The sequence below is a fragment of the Miniopterus schreibersii genome, assembly GCF_964146895.1.
Source record: "Miniopterus schreibersii genome assembly, chromosome: 12".
Classification (NCBI taxonomy): Eukaryota; Metazoa; Chordata; class Mammalia; order Chiroptera; family Miniopteridae; genus Miniopterus; species Miniopterus schreibersii.
In genome coordinates this window covers 54,903,462-54,927,491 of record NC_138112.1, presented here as the reverse complement: position 1 = coordinate 54,927,491, position 24,030 = coordinate 54,903,462, and the positions used below count along the sequence as shown (strand labels likewise).

General features: G+C 33.9%; 1 protein-coding gene and 1 pseudogene across 3 annotated transcripts in view; one reads left to right on the top strand and one right to left on the bottom strand.

Annotated features, from left to right (window-relative positions):
* The window catches only part of ELP4 (elongator acetyltransferase complex subunit 4), a 147,298-nt gene that overhangs the window by 111,897 nt on the left and 11,371 nt on the right, over window positions 1-24,030 (bottom strand). For both annotated transcript variants that reach the window (XM_081153379.1, XM_081153380.1), the window contains exons 4-5: window positions 11,590-11,721; window positions 7,194-7,333 (exon numbers count right to left, since the gene is read on the bottom strand). In XM_081153379.1, the coding sequence (XP_081009505.1) occupies window positions 7,194-7,333; window positions 11,590-11,721 (272 nt within the window). The remainder of the gene's footprint in view (window positions 1-7,193; window positions 7,334-11,589; window positions 11,722-24,030) is intronic.
* On the top strand, window positions 1,418-2,684 carry LOC308564913 (DNA mismatch repair protein Msh6 pseudogene; annotated as a pseudogene). Its single transcript has 2 exons — window positions 1,418-1,487; window positions 1,977-2,684. The product of its transcript is annotated as a DNA mismatch repair protein Msh6 pseudogene (transcript).

Below are 24,030 nucleotides of genomic sequence, written 5' to 3'. Positions count from 1 at the left end.
CAAGGAAATTAATGATTTAATGAAGCAACCTAAAAGATGAAGCCACTACAGCTTTTCAGGAGCAATCATAGATAATTAACACATAGTGAATGAACCGCTATGCCAAGTATACCTGAATCAATGTGCTGATTACCTGAGCTCATTGTCCATCAAAAGTTTTAATTTTCTTAGAACTGCTAAAATAATATTAATTCAAAAACCTGAATTAAGACAAATAAAGATAGGTAACCATAACTCTACTTCATTTGTAAAAAAAGACAAAAAAATAAATGTATAAAAACTTAAGATGACCTAAATTATTTCTCACGTGAGTATTAGCGTTGTTACTATTTTAAAATACCTTATAAATGCTATTAAACATCTCAAAGAAAATTTAGTAAGAATGAAGAAAAGCTGCTTTAACATTAACTGAATTTAAGATTTTTCATAATGGACAACCTGTGTGCTATGGCTGAACATTAAATATGATAATGAGGTCTGGAGCATAGCCAGTTCACAAACATCAAAGTGACTAATGTTGTGAAAACTGTGGGTGTCCTTAAAAATACAAAAGTATCTGCTTTATTGTGATCTGAAATAAAGTGACCAGGTGGGCAGAGGAAACACCCTAAAGAAAGAATGAAATATAATTTGAAGCATGCCTGCAACATTAAAGAGCATAAAAGTGAGTATAAACAGCAGACTGCTTGGTGTGCAAAATCAATGACCAGTGGTTCAGCAAAAATATGAGCACACCTCTAAACATTTTATTGAACATTCATACCTAGCCAGAAGTACCTATTTAACAAAAACAAATAAGAAAACCAAGAGAAAAGAATCCTGTTCTTTGCAAAACAAATGTGGCTCCAACTGAAGGATTTGGTGGTATAGTAATTTCTCATATAGTTATTTCTCCCTTTTCAATGAAAATACAACGAATTACATGAACACATTTTTCTACTTCCATCAGTGAGAAAATATGTCTATAAATAATGCTATTCCATAAGGGCAGTGATGTGATTATTTCATATCTTAACATAGATTTGTCCTTGCTTGCTCAACTTTCTGAACAGTGTTGCTATTTGAACACAGAAGATTTAATTCCTATCTGGGTCAATTAGTTTTGCACAGGGGGTAAAATCTGCTGCAAGGTTCCAGATTATGAAATGAATTCTAGCCAACCATTTGACGAATGCCACTATGGGTTAAAGGAGGGCGGATCAAGAATATATTCAGTGCATCCTAATCCACCACTGATAACACCACCAACAAAAAAGCTTGGGTAAAAGGAGACAAGACTTCATTTGTGAAGAGATAATATACAAAAATAAAATAATGTATATATAAACTTAACTGAGTGAATGAAATATTAACTCAGATAATCAGCTCAATTTGTTTCTAATAAGACTATTTGATTTTAATTTTATTGATTGGTAAAATGGTACATAATAAAACCCCCAAACCTTTCACATCACTGTCACATTATATCATTACAATAACCTTGAGAGGTTAGTATAGTGATCAGCTCCAGGTTGAGAAAATTAAGACCCATTAGAAGCTAAGTGATTTGCCCACGGCTGCACAATTAAATGATACTTAAAACTCAAGTTTTCTGCCCTGGCCGGTTTGGCTCAGTGGTTAGTGTTGGCCTGTGATGCAGGAGGTAACCAACTGATGTCACATCGATGCTTCCCCCCTTCCACTCTCTCTCTGAAAACCAATAGAAAAAATATCCTTAGGTGAGGATTAAAAAACACACAAAAACAAACAAACAAAAACCCCAACAAAGCTCAAGTTTTCTAAAACTTCAAGTTATCTGCTCTTTGGCTAAACTAAGATACAGCTTCAGAGTGAGATCCCGATTCCATGAAAAGTCTGTGGGTTCAAATCAACGTGTGGCTGAGATGAGGTCTGAACATGGCTCCATTAAACATAGTCACATAAAGTATTCAGGTGCATAGTTTTAGGAAGATATTTCTCTTAGTTGTACTGATAAGGCATTCACTTGTACTGTGTGCTTGTTACTGGACCTAATATGAGGGGAAAGTTTACATGCATGCGACAGGCTGGCCTAGTAGCTGTAATGGTCCAGATGGGTTAAGTACCTGCTGAAGTGTGCAGGCTCACGCCAATTGATAGAATGTTTATTAGACTTGGTGCCTTAGACAGAATGATGTCAGGTGGAGTACATTTTTGCGTTGAATTGAGTGAAATTGCCAGAATACTTACGTATGCAACAGCACATTTCTCTGGTGCTTGAGGATGAATTAGGAATAGGTACCGCAACAGTTGATGGGATAGCAACAGCAAATGTAGTTAAGAACTTGCTGAGACTAAAAAGTGTTGTACACTGTTTTCTACCTACTACCATTCAATAGTTGAAAATTATTTTCAAAATGTTGCAGTGCACCAGACACATGGCATGCATGGTAGAAAATGAATGTGAAGATCCCAGCCAGGAGACTATTATCATCCTCTATAAATTCATTAAGGGAGCTATGGCTTTAATACAGTGAGGCTTGCTAATCTTCCAGAAGAGATTATTCAAAAGGGGCATACAAAAGCAAGAGAACTCAAGAAGATGGCTGCAATTATTTGGGGAAGTTTGCCTGGCTTATGGAAAATCAACTATAGATGCTGAAGCTGTCCATAAGTTGCTGACTTTGATTGAGGAATTACAGACTACACTGAAAGCTTTGAGTTGACCTTTTTGACAAAGGGGGTAAATTCAGACAACATTATGATCTAATAAACTTTATTCTTTTTATTTTTAAAATGTTTTTATTGATTTTAGAGAGAGAAAGGGAAAAGGAGAAACATCAGTCTGCTACCTCCCAGGAATGTGCCCTGACTGGGAATTGGACCTGTGACCTTTTGGTACATGGGATGGCACCCAACCAAGCCACATGGGCCAGGGCAAACTTTATTTTTTTAAAATATAAAAAAGTGAGGTTCAGGATATTAGTTCTTTCTATAAATTTTCAGATATTATCATTTTACTCTAATTATACCACCAGCTGATAAGCAGACAGGTAAAATCCCTCCTCACACTTACATCTTGCCTTTCCCCTAGCTCAGATATTAGTATTAATATATAATTCACTATATCTTTTTAATAAAGGAGTTTATAGTATGCTTCTATAATTTCATGACTTTTGTTCTGAACTTTTAGCTAGAAACTCCCTTCCAAAATTCCTTTCTTAAGAGTGAATTTTCTACTTGTAACTTCTAAATACAGTGTGGCTCTCTGCTTCTCAATCTAAGAGATCTATATTGTTAAAATAAAATATATACTTTTACATGGCTATGTTTCGGTTATTGGTTTTATCCCACTCAATCTTTATACTAAGAGCAAGGCTCTAGTTAATCTGGGTTATTACCATACTTTGTGCATTGGTCCCCTAATTCACCAACTATCAACTCAGCGCCTGTGTCCCAGATTCAGGGAATAAACAGATGAAGAAAGCACAACCCTTTCCTCAAGGATTTCCAGTGCCTGGGAGGGAAGATGGGGATGCAGACGAGTAATTTCAGTGCGATGTGATGCGTCCTGACAGAGTAAGAACAAAAGTAGGAAAGCAGGGGGAGCATAATTACAACTGGGGCTCATATCAAGGTTCCATTTAAACTGGCCCGAGACTTGGCAGGAGAAGAAAAGCGGAATGACTTCTAAAATCTTAAGTATTATATTCAGCCTCTTCGCACTGATTTTCTCCTGGAAAGAGAACTGGTTATCTCAGAATTCAGTTCATTCAACTTAATCAATAACACACTTTTAGCAACTACAAGAAAGTACTAGCTAATGTTAAGATAAGTATGTCAAAATAAAACCTTGAATTTCAAAGAAATAGATCAAAACAAATTTATTCTATTTACTACCAATAGTATATGAACTCAAGATTCAAGACATGATATATCTACAATAAAAAAAAGTAACATTTTACAATATAGTAGGTGTATTAGTCAGCTTCGGCTTCCATAACAATATACCACAGACTTGGAGGCTTAAACGACAGGAGTTTATTTTGATATAGTTCTGGAAACTGGAAGTCCAAGACAAAGGTGCTAACAGGGTTGGTGTCTGGTGAGAGCTCTCCCCTTGGGTTGCAGATGGATACCTTCTCACTGCGTGGTCACATGGCCTCTTCTGGATGTGCACCCAAGAAGAGAGTGGGAGCTCAGTGTCTCTCGATCTTGCTTAAGGACACCAATCCTATCAGACCTGGGCTCTACCCTCATGGCCTTATATAACCCTAAATAACTCCCAAAAGCCCCGTCTCAAATACCATTCCACTGAGGATTAGGGCTTTAACATATGAATTTGGGACACAAAACGTTCAGTCATAACAGTAGGTTAAGGCGTATGTTGGTAGATTTATTAATAAATAAGAAAGTTGAGACACCATCCCTATGCTGAAGAGTGAGCCATCTTTCTTATAAGGAAACAGAAATGTGTTTGGGCATACCTGTTATAAAGATTAATTCAGAACGATGTCAGATTTTAAAAATCTTAGACTACAGAATTATTCTCAAAATTCATTTTTCTATCATTATTTTGTGACTTAGAATATCTGATTTATGACAGTAAAAGAGCAAAACAAAATCCACTGGCTAATATTATTGTGATACATCTCAGGTTTTTATAGCCAGGCTTTAATTTGAAAGTTTAAACTGTATGTATGAACATTTTCTAAAGGCAAACCTACCAATAACTTTAAATTAGTTAATGCAAATTTTAAATGACCTTCAGTTTTTCTTACTGTAAAAAAAACCCTCTACGTTTCAACAGTCCCTTTAGAAATTATGAAATTATATGTTATATCCTCACATATGATAGTAGGATACAGCTATATCCTCTAGTTTTAATTATAGGAAAAGTATAGACAACTGTAATGCTAAGCTTTATTGTTTCATAAATGAACCAGTAAAGTTCATTTTAGTGAAATGAGCACACGCTTTTCATAAATTAAAATAAATCTCACATGGTAAAGTACCCATTTTCAAAATTAATTTAATTACATGTTTAAAGTTTAATTACATTTAATTAAGCATTTAAGTTTAATATGAAATAAATGAATTATCAGTTAACTACTATGAAATGAAATACTGCCTTGATAATTAAAATCTATAAATTTTCCTATTCTGTGTGCAAAACTGCTAGTCCTCAAAAAATATTCTGAAATATATATTTTAAAGACTAGGAGACTGTACTCTCACAGCCGACCTAGGTGTCACTTTTCTGGCACCCAGCTTTGTGTACTGTCCATTTGCTGCAGCAGTAAACAGGCAGCCTGGTGCAGAGCAGAGCAGAGCGTTTTAGAGGTTTGGGTTTGGGTGCCAGCTCAGTCATTCATAGTCAGTTGTGGGAAAGCTAGTTAGTGCCTTTAACCTCAAGCTTCCTATAAAATTGGGATAATATTACTTTTCTTGGAGGGTTGTTGGGAGAATTAGATATCCTACGGTCAGATGCCTGGAACAGTGCCTAACACGGAGCAGGTTTTTGACAAATGTTAATTTCTTCTCTCTCTAGCTGTTGAATGAATGAACAAAAATGTTGTACTTTCTGGCTTAAAAAAAAGTGTAATATATATATATTAATTACAAAGTATCACCATATTATTTTTCATGCATTTACATCATACTTAGTATACATTTTAGTTTTTATTTTCCTAAGCACTCCATGAATGGAGGCAGGGTAGCATTATTGCTAACAAAGATTTCTGAGACACCATTTACTATTTATGAAATGATGGAAAAGTTATTTTGACCTACATGTTTATATTTTTATCTGGTTCAGTGAATGGCAAAAGTTAGGTACTAGAAAAATCAATATAATCAAACGTAACCAAAAAAATTAGTGATGTAGGTAGGACAAATGGTATTCCCCACACCTCAGTTTTTCACAGAAAGATAATTTAGTTCCACTGACTTTAAGGAATTTGCTGAAGGTTAACAGTAGGACAGACTCAGTATCAAACCCAGATTTTTAAAAATTTCTTTGTCAGCACTCTTTCCTCCATAACACAGGAAGGTCAAGGTGAAGGACACCAAAGTCTTTTGAAGCAGTAAAGCAAAAAGGGAAAGACAGAGATCTTTCGACTTAGGCTAATCCTGTCTCTAGCACTTAATAGTTGAGCCTCAGATATACCTCTTCTGTGAATTTCGGTACCTTCTTCTGGAAAATGGGAATATTTACTTTTACAGGATAGATAACAAAGGTAAAACACGTACTAGAGTGATGGACACATAGCAGTCATTCATGAACAGTAGCTATTAACCCTAAGACAAGATCAAAGCCCAACTTTGGGTAAGTCTCTAGCCACTGACTAAACACCATAATGAAGTAAAGAATTTCTTTTTGAAACAGATTTAATAAAAAGAAATAGTACAGACGTCATAAAATTCTTATGTAATATTTCTGGAAAAGAGACTATAGATCTTTAAGTCGTTCTGGTTCACAACTTCCTATCTATTAAATCTCCATTTAATAACTCGTCTCGCTTTGAAAATAATGGTTTAATAGTGAGAAAGAAAACAGAGGCGACAATAGATTCCATGAGTTACCTTCCCTTACTCTTAACCTTTATAAATTATTCAATGTCAAGCACTGCAGTTTTCAGAGTTTTGCCTTAAAGTTACTAGCACCATAAACACGCATTGGTTAATACAACTCTTCACTGTAAAACTCAAACCTTAAGTTCTCTTAAGTCATCTAAAAAAATAGATTATTCTATTTACAGCATTACTAGAAATAGAGAACCATAATAAATAAAATATTGGAAAGCGTACTTGTTTACTTTTTAAAAGAGCACTTACCAAAAAACATGGAGCAATAGCTTTACTTTATACCATTTTCACTGCTATTGCTATCAATAATTAATATTTAGATATCTATTTGCATTTACCGCTGAAATACCCTGATTTGGAACTATTTTACAGTTTTTTGAAAATGAAGATAGCAGGTATTTGTAAATTTGGTGTCCAGACTTTTTAAGTTGCAAATTAAGAGTAATAGTATGTCCAACAGTTACAAGACTGAAAAAAGAAGAAAACTATATGAAATAATATGAAACATATGCTCAATCAAAGTTATATATTATGTAGAAACTAATATTTATTATTAGGATATGGACTTTTGATATGCATCCTTTCAAAGAATGTGGTAGAAACACATTCTATTAACCTTTGAAATCAAAATTGGGTCATTAACTTACCAAGGTTCTAGGTTAAGAGTTGAAGATATTTTTTCTGGAAGAAAAAATCCATGCCATTTTGAAGCCTCAATTAATTCTCGTGGTATTTTTTTTGATGCATCATAATAGTGACCAAATCTTGAAGATGATACTGGTCCAGCCTGTTAAGAAAACCCATATTTGTTGTTAAAAAAAATATTGTTTTTTAAAAATTATAATTTATTTTGTCCTACACTCACCAAAATGCTGACATATTTATGCATTTTAATACTAATGAAGAAAAGCTGATATACATAGGAATTCACTTTCAAAGAAACATATAAACAATCTTTATTATTTTAAACTACACAGTTAGAAATCAACCTTTTCATTTCCCATGTTTCTTTACTCCTGGTAGTTTCATAAGTTTGATAAAAATTTAAAACCTCTTTAGCTTTTTTACTATTCTGTGTACCTTCCTAAATTAAAAATGTCTTAATTTTTTTTTTTAATTCCAGGTTTTAATGCCAAATATATAGTAGCTAAGAACCAATGAAAACTTAAGCCAAATTAATTCATGGTGAGGAGCGCAAAAGAAACTAGCTCTTTAAATACATTAAACTGAGCATCATTTTAAAACTAAATTCTCACAAGACAGTGTGCATATATATTCAACATTTCTTATAAGCTTAATGTTAAGCTTGTAGTATAAAATGTACTAGGGTGCTCCTGATGGGAACAAAGTACAGAGAATATATATCAGCTACATTAGAGAAATCAGAAATCTGCATAATCATTAGTGCACTGACAATTCCTCTTTTGTGTCCTCTACTAACAATTTCTCCAACAAATTATTTTTCTCTTAAGAAACTCTAATAACTACTGATGCTGAATTTATTTATATAGGATAGTAAAATCCTAGTAACATAATATTATTCTTATGTTGCTTCGAATGAACTCTGGGCTGATTGCTTTCATTCAGCACATTAGAAATATATACACCTCTATCCAAAGTTGAACTAACTGGTTCCACCCGGCAGTATTTTCTAAGGAAATCTCTGATCTAAATTTACATAATTGCAACTGTCCTGAATGCTACAAAACAGACAAGTTTCAGAATATTCAACAAACTAGGTAGTCTCTGCAGAAATTGAAGAACTATGCACAGTAGGTTCTTATTTTACTAAGGAATTAACAACTTTGTAATTTAAATTGGAAATAGACATTTGCTTGACACTACATATTTGCATTTTTAAGACTAAGGATTTATATTGTTAAGTGAAATGACACACATCGAATTATACAGTAACATAAAATAAATTTTTTTTTTTTAAGCCTAATAGAGACATTATTCTCAGACTCAGAGTCTGTGGGTTTAATATTTATTTTCTAATTAAAATGATTGTTCATCCCTCCATAAACTACTGTTTATTTTTGTTAATGAAAGAAATCTATTAATTGGCCTTATCTAATCCTTCCAATACAATATACAGAAATATAGTTCCCAAAAGCTTTACCATGAAAGTATTTACCATGAAAGTATTGACTAATAAATTATGTGACATTAAAATTTATTTCTTGAAAACAGGGTGCAAAGTTTAAAAATGTAAAGTTATTAGTCTAAAGCAATTTAAACAAGGTCTGTTCTTTGGCCTATAATCTATTCTTTATCCGGATTATAGTTCAGAATGTTTTTACTGCAATCTCTGCTAGAGCTCATCTTTTTATTGTGTAAGTCCAAGCCCCCTTAATGTTTTAGAAAGGCCTTGACTAACTGAACTTTGATCTGATGTCTTCATTGAGAAAAACACCAGGTTGCCCATTTCAGATGCAAATCCCTCTAAGGCCCAATAGAATTCAGTAAAGACAGCAAAAAAGAAGAAACAAGAAGTTTCCAGGATCCTCTTTGAGAATCCTGGGGCACACTGGTGTCCTTAATCCACACTGCTGCATGGATTAAGGTAGGTGATAACCTTTCCCGATTCAAAAGAATAAGCAGAGTGCCTACAAACTGGGTGGAGACTAGGATTTGGTCATAATAAAACACCATGCAATAAAAGCTTGGTCTATGTCAGAAGCCTCTGAAAAGGCCTCAATGTACCACATTCCCAGGCCTAGTAGGGAAGCTTGCAAAAGCCTACCTGAATCAAATAAGCATGAATAATCTATTTTAGCAGGCTGGCCATGGGGAGAGAGAAAGAAAGAGAGCCTTTTCGCTTCTTTTAAGTTTGAGTTAATAAATTTATTAGTGGACTGAAGTTCTTGAAGTCCTGTGCACTCAGAGAAATATGCTAAATTGTCAAAAAGCAAAATACGCTTTTTAAGTTGCGGGTCTCTATTAATATTTCTAATTATATTATTAATGTGATAGAAATCTCAGATTTGGATTGAATCAAGGCAGAAAATTGATTTCATGCTGTGACAGTTTACATATAGAACACATATAGTTCATTAAAATGTAAAAATAAATTTGGAAGCTTTTATTACAATTGCTACTTATATTTTTAGACATTACGATTAGATATGAAACTAAAATACCCACAAGGAAGATGCTAAAAATTTTATTAACGATTAAAAACTTTAATCCTTCAACAAAAAATGAAAATGAAAAATAAATAAACTCTTCAAGGAAACAACAATTTTGTAAGATTTTTTTCTACCCTAGAGACCTAGTATTAACATATAATCAGACTTTTGAAATGCTGTGCAATCTTATGAGGACTAGAATTATAAAACAAAAATTTAAAACATTTCCTCTGAAAAAGATAACTAAATGCTTTAAATTTAATAATAATATTAGTAGTAATACTCCGCCCAAAACTCTCAACTCTACACCTAAAAACTATCTATTTTAAAAAATCAAATTATCATCAATAACTAGTTGGTTTTATTCAGTTTAGTAAGAACATCTTGCTTTAGTTTTACATTATGAAAACTATTGCACATTCATAAACTAACCATTAACTTGTTAACTGTGGAAGAGGTAAATCGTAATGGTGCAGTAAAAATTTACTACGCTAAAGGAAAAGAAACTGATGCGGGGTAGGGGGACAGGCAGGAGGAGCAACTTCCCCCCACCTCCAGTATGTCAGAAAGAAACAAAACGTTCAGAGAAAAGCTGTACCTCAAATAAACAGTCTACATAAGACTGTTACGATTGTTACCATTTCTTCTTTCTCAGTATGGCATGTTGGAAAGCAAGAACCCAAATAAATGGTTACTAGACCACTTTGAGCCTCAGTTCAAGCACCAGAACTAGAGCAAATAATGATTACACTGGGCTGTTATGAGAATCTAATGCAATACTGGCATGCATATTCTTTAAATTGTAAAGCACTATGTAAATACTATTAATTATTATAATTGTGTCATGATCCACTAGTGGTCAGGAGATTCATCACTATCTTTCATAAATTCCCTGCATCATTGGAAAAAGGGTATTTGTTGTCACCTACAACATGCACACATCTATCACAGGACTATTGTGGCTGAACCACTAAGGTAGAAAACCAAAGTGTAATGAAGACTGAACATAATAAACCTCTAATACACTGTCATGAATTGCTGGAGTCATTTGTAGGCCTTTGCAGTAGAGCTCTACAATGCTGAAGAAATTAAGTCTCAGAATATGCTGCAGGCTAGCAATTCTTGGGGTGAAGAGAGAATAGGGCACTTAGGAGACAGGATCAAAATCAAAGGGCGAGGAAAGCGGGCCTTTTTAAGACTCCACACCCCTCCAAGTGTAAGCGCTCGCTTAATGCTGTACTGAACTACTGGTGCTGATTCAGTTGTGCACATTCTTACCCTTTTTGACATTGCCTAAATGGCAACAGGACTACACTCTTAAGACTTCAAGACAACTTATGTTAAAAAGCATATCTGACCATTGACACAGCTAATTTTGGACTACTTGTTTAACCCTGACTCACTCACTCAGCCTGGCAACACTAGAAAGATTCTATATGGAGACTATGGAAGAAAGGAAATAATCTATTTTGGTTTAAAAAAAACTAATTTGCCCGGCCGGGCGTGGCTCAGCGGTTGAGCATCGACCTAGGATCCAGGCGATCGGGGTTCGATTCCCATTCAGGGCACATGCCCGGGTTGCGGGCTAGGCAGCCGATCAATGACTCTCTCATCATTTATGTTTCTGTCTCTCTCTCCCCCTCTCCTTTCCTCTCTCTGAAATCAATAAAGATATATTAAAAAAATAAATTAAAAAAAATTAAAAAAATTAAAAAAAACACAATTTGCTATAATTTTATTTTTAAGAAATATGTCATCTTGATCAAATATGTTATAAGTGAAATATCTAGTTTATGCAAATAAAGAAATAGACTATATTGCACTTAAGGAATAACAGATATACAAGAGATTCCGTAAAATGAAAAATGCCATTTGCCTATTTCAGGAATACGTAATTTGTACATTGACTTGCCTCCATCTTGGGTAACAGCTGATAGCGCCAAGCTATCTTCATCTTAACGTTAGATTCTGCTGTTTCATGATTACGTACATCTTCATCAAATTCTTTTTTACAATCATCATCAAGTAACGGTGCAGGAAGTTCCTAAGAAAACAGAACAACACATTATTGAGCATATGTGGTAAAAAAGTATGACAATTTTCTTAAATAATATCAGCAATACAATACTATAATTGTCCGATGTAAAATTGATTTAAGCATAAAGTCATAACAAACAGAAATCTAAAACAGAGAAAAGGGGTAAATAAAATATTAAATGTCCAATTTAAATTTTTAGCAATGAACTGGAATTTAAAGACAATATTCTAATTTTTATACTAATCAAAATCAATTGCTATTGCAACAAGGGGCTCTACTCATATTTTAAATTTATACACTTAAAGCAAAGTCTCAAATTAGCACTTACTTATTACATGTAATTATTGTTATGTTTGCCACAAGGTAAAAATAAAGCTTGTGCACAATCTGTTTACTGGTTTGTAATTCTAGAATTCAAAAAACCCATTCACCGAAATAATGGGTGAAAAAATAACTAAGAATAAAGACATTTATTTTGCCCAAATCAAACATTAGTTCTGCACCTGCAAGCTTATGCCTCTTCTTTAAACAATAAAAGCAGAATTTAAAATCTCTGCTTAAATGAAGAGATGATGAATTCCAATTTTACTTTTTTATTTAGAAGTTCACCTACTGAATGACTTAAAAAAAAAATAGAAAACAACTTTTTTTTGTGTGAAAAGGTACTATAGAAATAATGCAAAGAAAAAAGTATGTAAGTTTCTTGGAGAAGGAAAGCCCATGCAATAATTGTATATTTTATTAGCCAGAATCATAAAGATAATGTGGGGCACTGGATTAGGAAACATAATCTTGTGCTATATCATTAATAGTCTAAATTTCAACTTTTACTTTTCAAGATCAGATTTATTTATACTCAGAATCAAATCAACTAATCAACTGGAAAATATATTAACCATCATATATTTCAGTCATCTCCTAAAAGACCTCCAATTAGATTCACACTTTAATTTATGACAGTATTAGAAACCAGTTATATCATTTAAGCTCTTAATCCATCATTCCTAGAATAGTATTAGCATTTTACAAAGTATAAAGTAACTTCTTTTTCCAATAAAATAAATATTTTAAGGCATATAGTACAGTACGGCGTAATGGTTATGAGTTTGAATTCTGCAACAAGATTGTTTAGGCCAAAATCTTGACTTTATGCACTAGTAGCTTTGTCTGTGGTTACGCTGAAACCCTATTGGACTTCTCTATGTCTCCATTTATAGGCTGAAGAATGGAGAAAAAAGTATTTATTTTATTGCATTGTTGTAAGGAAAAAATGAATTAAAAATGTAAACTATAGAGAATAGGGCATGCCACATGTTAAGCACTCAATAAATGTTTGATTATAGGAATTCAGTCAAATAATTGTCTTAACCATTACTCAGAGCCACATATTTTGACTGTCAACACCAGGTAATAGTATAAATATTTGGATTAACATTTTCTTCAATCTCAGGGACATTTAATAATACCTTAACAAAGGTATAAAATAAAAAAACTAAAAAAACTAACCTCTCCCAAAATAATCATTAACATTTTCAACATATACTTATGTATATATATAGATATGTTAGACAAAATATTTCCATAAAAGCAGTGTATGATAAAATGCTATTAATGATTTTGTACTTCAATTTATAAAACAAAAATGAAGTAAACTTGAAAGAACTGTTGAATTTATCAATGATTCTTTACTTCAAGAGACATTGTTTCTTAACATATTCTCCTGTAAGTTTAGGAATGTGATTATGAAGCCAATCACTGTGTAGGAGTCACTATGCTCCCTTTTACATGTTTCAGTTTTCAACAAAATCAATACCTCTCCTTTCCTCCTATTAAAAAATGAGGAAATTAGCCCTTAAAATGCTTTCTCTCACCTCCTCCGCCCCAAGTGTAGATTTTCCCTACTATTTCTATGTCGTCAAGGTTTATGGCATTTACATCCTAGTGCGCAACCAAACAGAGTTTAGGTTTTTGTTGACAGGAATTCCTCATTGGACCTTTTACCACACTGTTCCACCACTCTCGAGTTTTCTTAATTGATAGCTGCACTCATTTAACAATGTCAGGAAGGTACTAGGCATAGAGCAGCAAAACAGAATAAAGTCCCTGCTTTCATGAAGTTACGTCCTAGAAGGGTAGTGATATGAACTTGGAAGGAAAAAGAGGAAAGGAATACAGAGTAATGGAAGGAGGTGCTACTTTAAGTAGGATAGACAGTAGATGAAGCTCTCCTTGATGAAATAGATTATATTTTCAAATATAATTTTACTCAACTAGAATTTTGGTTGGACATTATATTTCATAATATTTTTGTTTGCTTAGAACTTGGCAGATATTGCTTCACTGTCTTTGGACAAAGAATGGTGCGGTGGGGAAGTCGGAAGTCTTCCATCCTTGCAGGAGATTTGTTTTTTCTGCCTGAATATTTCTTCCTTTATCTTTGCAGTTCAATAGCTTAAATGGTCTATATTTATGTGTTCTGCTTTGTATTACTTCCCCCTTGTAAACTAGATGCCCCTTTAAGCTAAAGATCTTTAATTTCAAGTAAAATATTTTCATGTCTCAGGTTTAAAATTATTTTTCTGTTCCTAATACAAATTGTTCTTATGTCACCTACAAAATAAAATTAACAATATTTTTTCACTATAATTATTTAACTTATAAAAACAGTACCCAACTATGCTCGTAAAAAATCAATATTTATTGAATAGCTATTAATTTAAAAAGTAGTAAATGTTCAATATGGAAAATTGTAAAATAACAAAACATATAAAAAAGAAAACAATAACCTATTAACCTTCCACCCAGAAATAACTCTGAACATATTTGAGTATTTCCTTCCAGTCTTTTATATATATATATATTTTATAAAATGCATATTGGCATATTATAACATATATTATTTATATTCTATAATTATAATATTGTGGACATTTCCACATTTCATTATTTTTCAAAATAAGATTTTCAATGGCTGCATATTATATTATATAGCTTAACTAATATTTGGTTTATTATTTCCTATTTTAGGTTGTCTGCAGTCCAAAAATAATACAACAAACATTTATAACATATACCTTTTACATCTCAAATTATTGTCTCTGAGGTATATAAACATCTAGAAAATAATAGAGAAAAATATAAAACAACCCAGTTTCTACTTCTTGGCTTTAATAAATCTCAATAACTGGCATCACTGAAAAGCAAACCTGTAATTGCAGCAAACAAGGAGTCACACTCTTGTGTGAAAACGGAAAAGACCCCCAGATCCCCTATCTTCCCCTCAGAGCCAGGATACTCCTCCTTCCCCCTCTGTGCAAGAGAAATGGAGAGGTCAAATCAGACAAACTTTAGAAGCAGGAGCACTGCAGAGGGCAGGGGTGAGACATCATATTGAAGACAGGGTAATGCTGAAATCTGCAGCAAGGGGCAAGACAACTTCCTCTTCCCCTTATACACAGACACAGTTGGATCCCACTGCTAAGCTCTCAGAAGGCCAGAAGCCATCCTTAAGCGGAACAGGCAGGAGTTGGGAGATTAGATTTCTCCCTGGGGAAACTGACAAAATTAAGACAAGACCTTTAGAAAGACAACACTAGCTAATCCCAGCCTCCAGAACTGTGAGGAAATAAATTTCTGTTCTTTAAGCCCCCCAGTCTATGGTATTTTGTTACGGCAGCCCAAGCTGACAAAGATAGATTTTGGTACCAAAAAAATGGCTCCTGCTGTAACAAATAACTAAATACATGAAAATGGTTTTGGAAATGGATAATTCTAAAGGCTGGAAGAGTTTTGACATGCAAGCTGGAAATTAGAGAAGTTGAGGGTTATTCTGGTGAAGTCTCAGATGGAAATGAGGACCATATTACTGAAAACTGGAGGAAAGACAATCCTTGTTACGAGGCGGTGAAGAACTTGGTTGACTTGTGTGCTAGTGTTCTGTGGAAGATACTGCTTGGGAGTGATGAAGATGGATTTTTAGCTGAGGAGATGTCTAAGCCAAGTGTTGAAGGAGTGGCGTGGTTCCTCCTAAGTGCTTACAGTAAATGCAAAAAGAGAGAAATGAATTAATGAAGGAATGAAGCAAAAAAGGAAACAACTTGAATTGGAAAAATCTCAGCGTATCCATATTGCAAAAAATTAAAAGAACTTGTTCTGATGAGAACACTAAGTGTATGGCTGAACTACCATTTGATAAAGAGATCATGGGTGTGACACGAACTTAATCAGCCATCTCAGCAGAAGCCAGGAATAGAGATGGAATTATACCAGTAAGGCTACTGTCAGTTTGACCTAAAGGGACAAGGCAGAATGGCATTAAGGAAGTCTATTGAAGCTCTTGGCTTTTATAGGTCTTGTCACTGAACAATTTGGCTTTGAACATGAGCTATCCTGCAAGGTAAGGGAGTAAGGACCCCAAACGTGATCGAGATCCTCAGAGCTGCCACTCCCTGATAGGCCCAGAGTACAGAGGCATGGGAGGCAAGGTGGCCTCCAGCTCACTTTCAAAGGGTGGGAATGCAGCCCGCAGAGGCATGTGGGTTGTGCCCTGCCCAGCCAAGGTGGGGAGGGGTGACGCTGCCACCCCAATGGGCCTAGAAGGCAGAACATTGAACCAAAGAAGTTTATTCATGAACATTAAGAATGAATGGAATTTGCCCTGCTAAATTTTGGACTTGCTTGGAATCCGCCACCCCTTGCTACCTTCTGATTTCCCCCTTTTGGAACGGCGATGTCTGCCCCATGCCTGTTCCACCATTGGGTTGGGAAGCACAGAACTTGTCTGACTTTACAGATTCATAGGTTCACAGCTGGAGAGAAATTTTGCCTCAGGGCAGATCATACTTCAAGTTTCATCCAAACTTGATTTAGATGATATTTGGATAAAACTTTAGACTTCAGAGTTGATGATGGAGTTAGTTAAGACTTTTGGAGCTATTGGGTTAAAATGAAAGCATTTTCCATGCAAGAAGGAGATGGATTGGGGGTGGGGGAGCACAATCAGTCCATAACATAATTTCTGGGAAATAGTAGGCATTCAATAAATGTCTAATGGAGAAAGAAATGATGGCTAGCAAATCTCTATTTCCAATCATTGCCCAATTTCTGGGCCTAGATTTTTAACTGCCTTTCTGATATTCTACCTGAATGTTCAACTACCTGTCAAACTCAAAGTATACTAAATCAGGTTATCGTCTTCCATTCTTCGTTCTCCTTTTCTCTCACCTCTCCCTCCTTACTTTCTCTGCAGTTACCTTCTCATTCATGCAAGACTAGTTAATTCCCTCTCCTGGCTCCTGGCAGGATGTATCCATAGCACCCTCAGTTACATCTTCAAATAGATCACACAAAAATCGGACTATCTCTTGAACTTTATTTCATACTATTCTCTTACAAAGTGGACAATATGTGCTTACTCAGGATGTCCTGAGATTTCTACCTCCAAGCCTTTATTACTGCTGTTACCTTTGCTTAAAAGAGTAACTTGTTCAATTGGGTACCCCAAAAATATTTACTTGATAGAAATAAAAAGGATAATTTATCTTATCAAGGATTACAAATTAATTCATTACAAACAAAAAACCATTGAAATAACTGTAACAAGAACAAAGAAAAATGAGTTCATAACAATATATAGAGAAGACAAGAAGAGTAGACCAGAGATTGATTAATTTTGAGAGTAACAGAGACTATCAAGAACAAAGAACAGAGAGAAAAAACAACAAAGGAAGAACAGTTCTAGCAAACTTCATCTAAACTGACAGCTGAATCTAAAATTTATATGAAAATGTAAAAGCCCATAATAATAAAAACAAGTCTGCAAAAGAAAAAAGTTGGAGGACTTAAAAATACCTGATTTCAGACACTACAACAGTAGAAAAATGAAGTCCACATAAGATAGACACACGGTTCAATGGAACAGAAAAGAAAGCTGAGAAAGACACCCACATATTCATTTAATAGACTTTCAACATTGGCACTAAGGCAACTCAATAGGGAAAGAATAACAACAGTTCTTCAGAAAACAGAAAAGGAGAACATCTTAGTGGCTCTGGGGTACTCCAGGGGCCAGCAAACTATGGCCAGTAGGTCAAAGTCAACCAGCTACCTGTTTTGTAAATAAAGTTGTACTGGGACACAGTCATGACCATTTTGTCTAGGGAGTATCTATGGCTGCTTTAGTGATACAACAGCAGAGCTGAGTAGTTGCAACAGAGACCATATGGCCTGAAAAGCCAAAAATATTTACTGTCTAGTCCTTTAAAGAAAAGTCTGCTAACCCCTGGGTTATTCAATATAACATTTGTTGCAATAGAACACACTGTATTGTTGGTATACTCTTGTTTTCTAAATGAAAGAATATCAGTTTTTTTGTTCTTTCCTGCAATGTGGTGCTTACAGTCCCCATGTATTGGGTAGCAAGGATCAGGAATAAATAAAAAGAAAAAAGCAGGCTTCAGAAATTCTATACAGAAGATAGGCTGGAAAGTATAAAATTTCTCTCCCTCTTTTAATCAAATGAATCAGGTTAGAAAATTAACATGAAAAAGAAATTGGCACTACCTTCAGACAAAAAGAACTGTTTATTCTACTTAAAAAATCCATATGAAACCTAATTATTACAAACTTCCAATGCCACATATACCTAAAGTAAGTATATTTATTTTTTCATCAGAAACATTTATCGTTATCCATAAGATGCCATAAATATATTTCTTCCCTTTTCAATTCAAGCCATTCTGTGCTTACTACTATATTATTTTGCAGTCTTTGTTTTGGCAGATGCACAAGCAAAATCTGATTCCAACAGTTTGACCCTTCTCACTTTTTATGTTCTCTAGGGCATAATAAAACCCAAGATACAATCCCTCAGCAGTTAATGAAGCTTAACCTCCCACCCTCTTAATTACCAATGCATTACACCAGCGATGGGCATCACACTCCTCTCTAAGCTATTTCACAATTCAGCAGAACTACTACTGAGCTATTATGGAGCAACAGAATCCATGCAGCATGAGAAATCCTTCTTAAAAATAAAATCTTTTGATCTTTGCAGGTTTCGGTAACTATATAATTAATACTACTTACGCATTATCCATGTATCAGTAAGTATATTATATTGTATCAGTAAGTATATTACTTTGTTGATTTTGAGGGTTTTTTTGGGGGGCATTTATTTTCTGAAAGAGAAAAATATCTAAAGATATTTATTATAATGTAAATACAAAATACGCCAAATATCTAACCTGAGTATCCATATATTTAAAAGTATGCCCTCCACATTACCTTCAGTTAAATATTTAGAAGTATATGTGGAAGAGGTGACTTCAGTTTTCAAAAGCATTCGGAAATGTAGATGGCATGGAGTATGTCAGAAATCTGGGTGTACAGGTGATGCGACATAAAAGCATTTTTAAAAGTCATAGATTTTGAGTAGATGAAATTATCCACTAAATCACTGGTATTAGCAGGTTTAGTTAGTAAGATCATGTGCAATAATCCTCTTTAGTAAGTGTTTACTATATAAGGGTTTATGTTAACCTGTTTTTAAGAAAATATAACATATGAAAATCTATATTAAATAAACAGGTTATGCAATAAAATCCGAGTTACAGAAGGATTCTTATGTTGGCATAGGATTCCTACAAAATTCCTTTAAGTATTAAGTGCTCCTACTGAATATAAACTAAATTAATTTATAAAAACCTGATATAACTAAAACATTTCTAAATATAATTATTTTAAAAGTTAGGATAGTGATAATTTATATTTATTAAACTGAGGTCATAAAATTTTTACATTGATGGAAAAGATATATTCTAAAGTTCCAGGGATATCTGCTGTCAAAGAAAACTCAATGAGGAATAAATTAGGCATTTATCTTTATTTAAGAGGTACAGATCAGTTAAATCCCTAGCTCAGGAACACATAAGTGACTGGCTTTATTTGTTCAATGTCATATTCTTTTATTTTTCCAGAATAAACCCAGTTTGTGGAAAATGTCACAAACATTTTTGGGGTACTAAACGAAGCTAGATGCCACTCTATTTTTATTAAATTTGAAAACTATATTCTGCAGTACATTTGGTTAACAGAGCAAAATTGATGCTCATTGAGTACTAAATAAAGGCATAAAACAGATTTTCTTTAATTGTATAGCACTCTGTATGTTATAATCTGTTTTAAGAATATAAAGGTAAGAAGTTTCACTTCATAGACTCAGCTCTACTTTCTACTTCCAATTCACCTTCAGTTTAATACTGTCTACCTTGTTTCTGAAATCTAGCACAGGTTTTTAGACACACACACACATACCCTGTAATAAGAATATTTTACAAAAATGTAAGCACATTTCAAACGCCTCTGATTTCACTAACATTCCAGAATATCAGAAGATAGATGTGGTGAACTAAGGCCACCTTTCTGCAACTGCTTATTGTTTTTTGTGAAGAAAACTTAAAATTTCAGGAAAGAAAGGCTGGCTATTGAAAGAATCACCTAACACCAGCAGCAGAGGTAGTCCTGTCTTCTTTGGGGTTGTCGCACCGTAAAGTTATCCTTCTGTACATGAGAAATCTTCACAGACTGTCTGCTTAATCTTGGACCCTTAACGGGGTGCTGCCTTCCTCTTTTCATGGTATCCTTTCACATCTCACTTACAGGGGTACTATGTTAACTTGGGGAGCTGATGAAAAGTATTTCCTTTTACTTTTAATGACTCAAGTCATGTATCCCTCCCAAAAGGACTGAATACCTTTATTAAATATATTTTTTATAAAAGTATTCAAAAGAAAAATGAACTCCAGTTCTAATATTCCCAATTTTGGCCTTTTGTGGCTCATTACCCCTATTTTAGAATGAAGGGTTAAGTGACTTGTACAAGGTCCTGCCACTAATTAAGTAGCAACACAGAAATTAAAATCTAAGTCCAGATCCCAAATGTTTCTCCTTCTTGAGGATAAATATTACAGAGTATGGCATTTTTGCTATGACTTGGGCTACTTTTCTGCACACAAAACTCCTTTCTTTTGTTGGTTGATACACAAACATCAAATACAAATGTGTGTTTATTTTAACATTATATCAGAAATGATTCTCACAGGCTAGTGACAGAGAGTTGGGTTTATTTTCCTTTATATTTTTGTCTTATCTTTCATTTCCTTGTTGGAAAATAAGGCACACGCCATCTTTTAAAAGCTGGCTACAAATGTAGGTCACTGGAAGCAGTACTGAGCCTTTGCATGTTTTTTCTTAGTCTTTTTAGTTTGCCAAAGAAGCTCTAACTGTGCTGCCAGAGGAGAACTTAGAATTTTAAATAAGCTCTCATAAGTAGCGAGGGGGTAGAAAAGAGTGAAACCCTGGGGTCAAACAGCAAATTTCCGGCTCAACTAGCACTTCAGAGTCATAAGCACTGAAAAACCTATAGTCTGATAATTTTCTGAACAAATAAAATGTTGACAAAGAAATGAAGGGACCATATACTGATTACAGCTCTGCCTTCCAAGGGCTTGTCTCGTATCTGTCCTTATACTATGGACAAAGGATATACAGAGACAAAATAGTTTTGATAGGAAATACAACGAACATTATATAAACTAGAAAAAGTAAAAATGTGTGGGAAAATGTGTTATGTTACTGAACATGCAAAATAGAATGACAGAAGGACCAAAACACAATTTTTAATTATTTATAACATGATATATTAAAACCTCAACTTTGGAGATGAGTATAATAAAAAATTGTTCAAAAAGATATTTGGCCAACCAAGGGGTATTTCTTTAACTTCACTCTTATAGCTATTTCAATTTTTGGCAGAACAAGAAAAACAAAATAGATCTGAGGTATTTCTGTATTCTATTTACTCAGAAAGACCAGTCTGTACTATAATGTGCCAAGAGCAAACAGGCGACCACAGACTTGATTCAGAATTCTAATTTTTGTTCCATGATCAGTAAATAGCAGATGGAGAGCAAACACAGACTTAATCTTGACACCAAATTGAAAGAAGGAAAACAAACTTTTTAAATAGGAATTCAAACTTTACATTGTTTATCAACTAATATCGCTACATCTAATTCTAAATCAACTGGTATCTCTGATCTCATTTATAAAAAGAATCCAGTAAAGCAAAACACACCTGGTACAACAAATACAATCTTAGCAAATGAATTTGATATTTGGGTAAAAGGTTGGTATTTTGGGATGTAAAATGCTGTTTCAAATGATTAAGACAGAACTTTAACTTTCAGGTACAAATTTAAAGTTAACAAAAAGAATTCTGAAGATGCTAGTCTTAAAGTTCACACTTCATTACTAAATATCTTGTTGCTATACTAATTCATCACATACGAAATGGTTCATTTTAAATGAACTGTTACTTATTCCACGACTTATGGGTTATTATAAAGTAATTCATTTTCAATTATGAAATATTTTCTCTATATTAAATACAAGGAGTTTTAACATAATTGATTTTAAATTTGAATTATTTATTTACTAATACGTTTGATGTTAAAATTTATTATATTCTGTCAGCCTTTAGTAAATATCAATGTAGTTATGGCATTTCTGCTGGTAAGCATGTCTTATCCTGGGTATATATTAAAAAAATACAACTTTTAAGCTCCTTAAAATAATTCTAGCCTCCTACTTTGTTTTAACTGGGGCTGTTGTTGAACAGTGTGTAGTGTCGAACGGGATATACAGATGGCCAATAGACATATGAAAAGATGCTCAACATCACTAATCATTAGAGAAAGGCAAATTAAAACCACAGAGAGATATCACCTCATAGCTGTCAGAATGGCTGCCATCAATAAAAAACCAAACAAGTGTTGGCGAGGGTGTGGAGAAAGGGAGCCCTCGTGCACTGTTGGGAATGCAGACTGGGAGAGCAGTATGGAGATACCTCAAAAAATTAAAAATGGAACTGCCTTATGACCCAGTGATTCCACTTCTGGAAATACATCCAAAGAAGCCCAAATAATTAATTCAAAAGAATAGATGTACCCCTATGCTCGCTGAAGTGTTATTTATAATAGCCAAGCTATGGAAGCAACCCAACTGCCCATCAGTAGGTGAGTGGAAAAACAAGCTGTGGTACATTTACACAATGGAATACTACTCAGCCATAAAAAAGATGGAAATCTTACCCTTTGCGACAGCATGGTTGGACCTGGAGAGTATTATGCTAAGTGAAATAAGCCAGTCAGAGAAAGACAAGCACCATATGATTTCCCTTATATGTGGAATCTAATGAACAAAATAGAAACGGACTCATAGATACAGAGAACAGACTGACAGCTGTCGGAGGTGAGGAGGGTTCGGGGGCTGGGTGAAAAAGTGAAGGAATTAAGCAAAACACACACACAACAACAACAACAAAAGAAAACTCATAGATGCAGACAATAGTATGGAGATTACCAGAAGGAAAGGGAAGTGTGAGGAGGTAGGAGAGGGCAAGGGGGGAATAAAAGGTGATGGAAGGAGACTTGACTTGGGGTGGTGAACACACAATGCAATACACAGGTGATGTATTATAGAACTGTACATGAGAAACCTATATAACTTTATTAACCAATGTCACCCCAACAAATTCAATAAAAAAATAAAAATTAACCCTTTGTTCTAGATATTAGATATCTCTTCCTGAATGAATATTGTCTATTTGGCATGCCATCATTAAAAAATATTCAAAGTAAGTTTTAAAACTGACTTTAGTATGTCATGAAATACCATTTAAATTTACTTCTAAAAATCATTTTACTTTAATTCTATAAATATTAACACACAACATCAAATTGTTAAAATTATGAAAAAGATAAATAAAAAAATCTTAGCATTTTCAAGTTCTAAGGAAATGTTTGGGTGTGCATGCTTGTGTATATAATCTTTTATTTCATAAAAAAAAAAAAATCAGCCTATCTGATAAATGTTTAAATATTTTAACATAAAAATGTAATTATTGATATTTTAGAAAACATTCCATAAAAAGTTTTCATGGAGGGTACTTATCACTGTATTTGAGATGATCAAGAAAATTCTTTTAGATAAAAAAGTTAACTTAAAATACTTACCACATGTGTTTAAAAGCTTTAACATCATGTACACTGTTCTATAGGATTTTCTAAGGGGTGTAATTTTTCAGTATTACATCTCAATGCTGACTTCCTGAGGGAGCTTGACTACAAGAAGCATGAATATGTTTTCAGAGGATGATGGATGAGTTGCTGGGTGGTTATATATATTAGGCAGCTGGTGAAGCCTTTTATCCCTCACTTGTCTTTTAACTATACACAGTTCTAAGATAACTGTGGT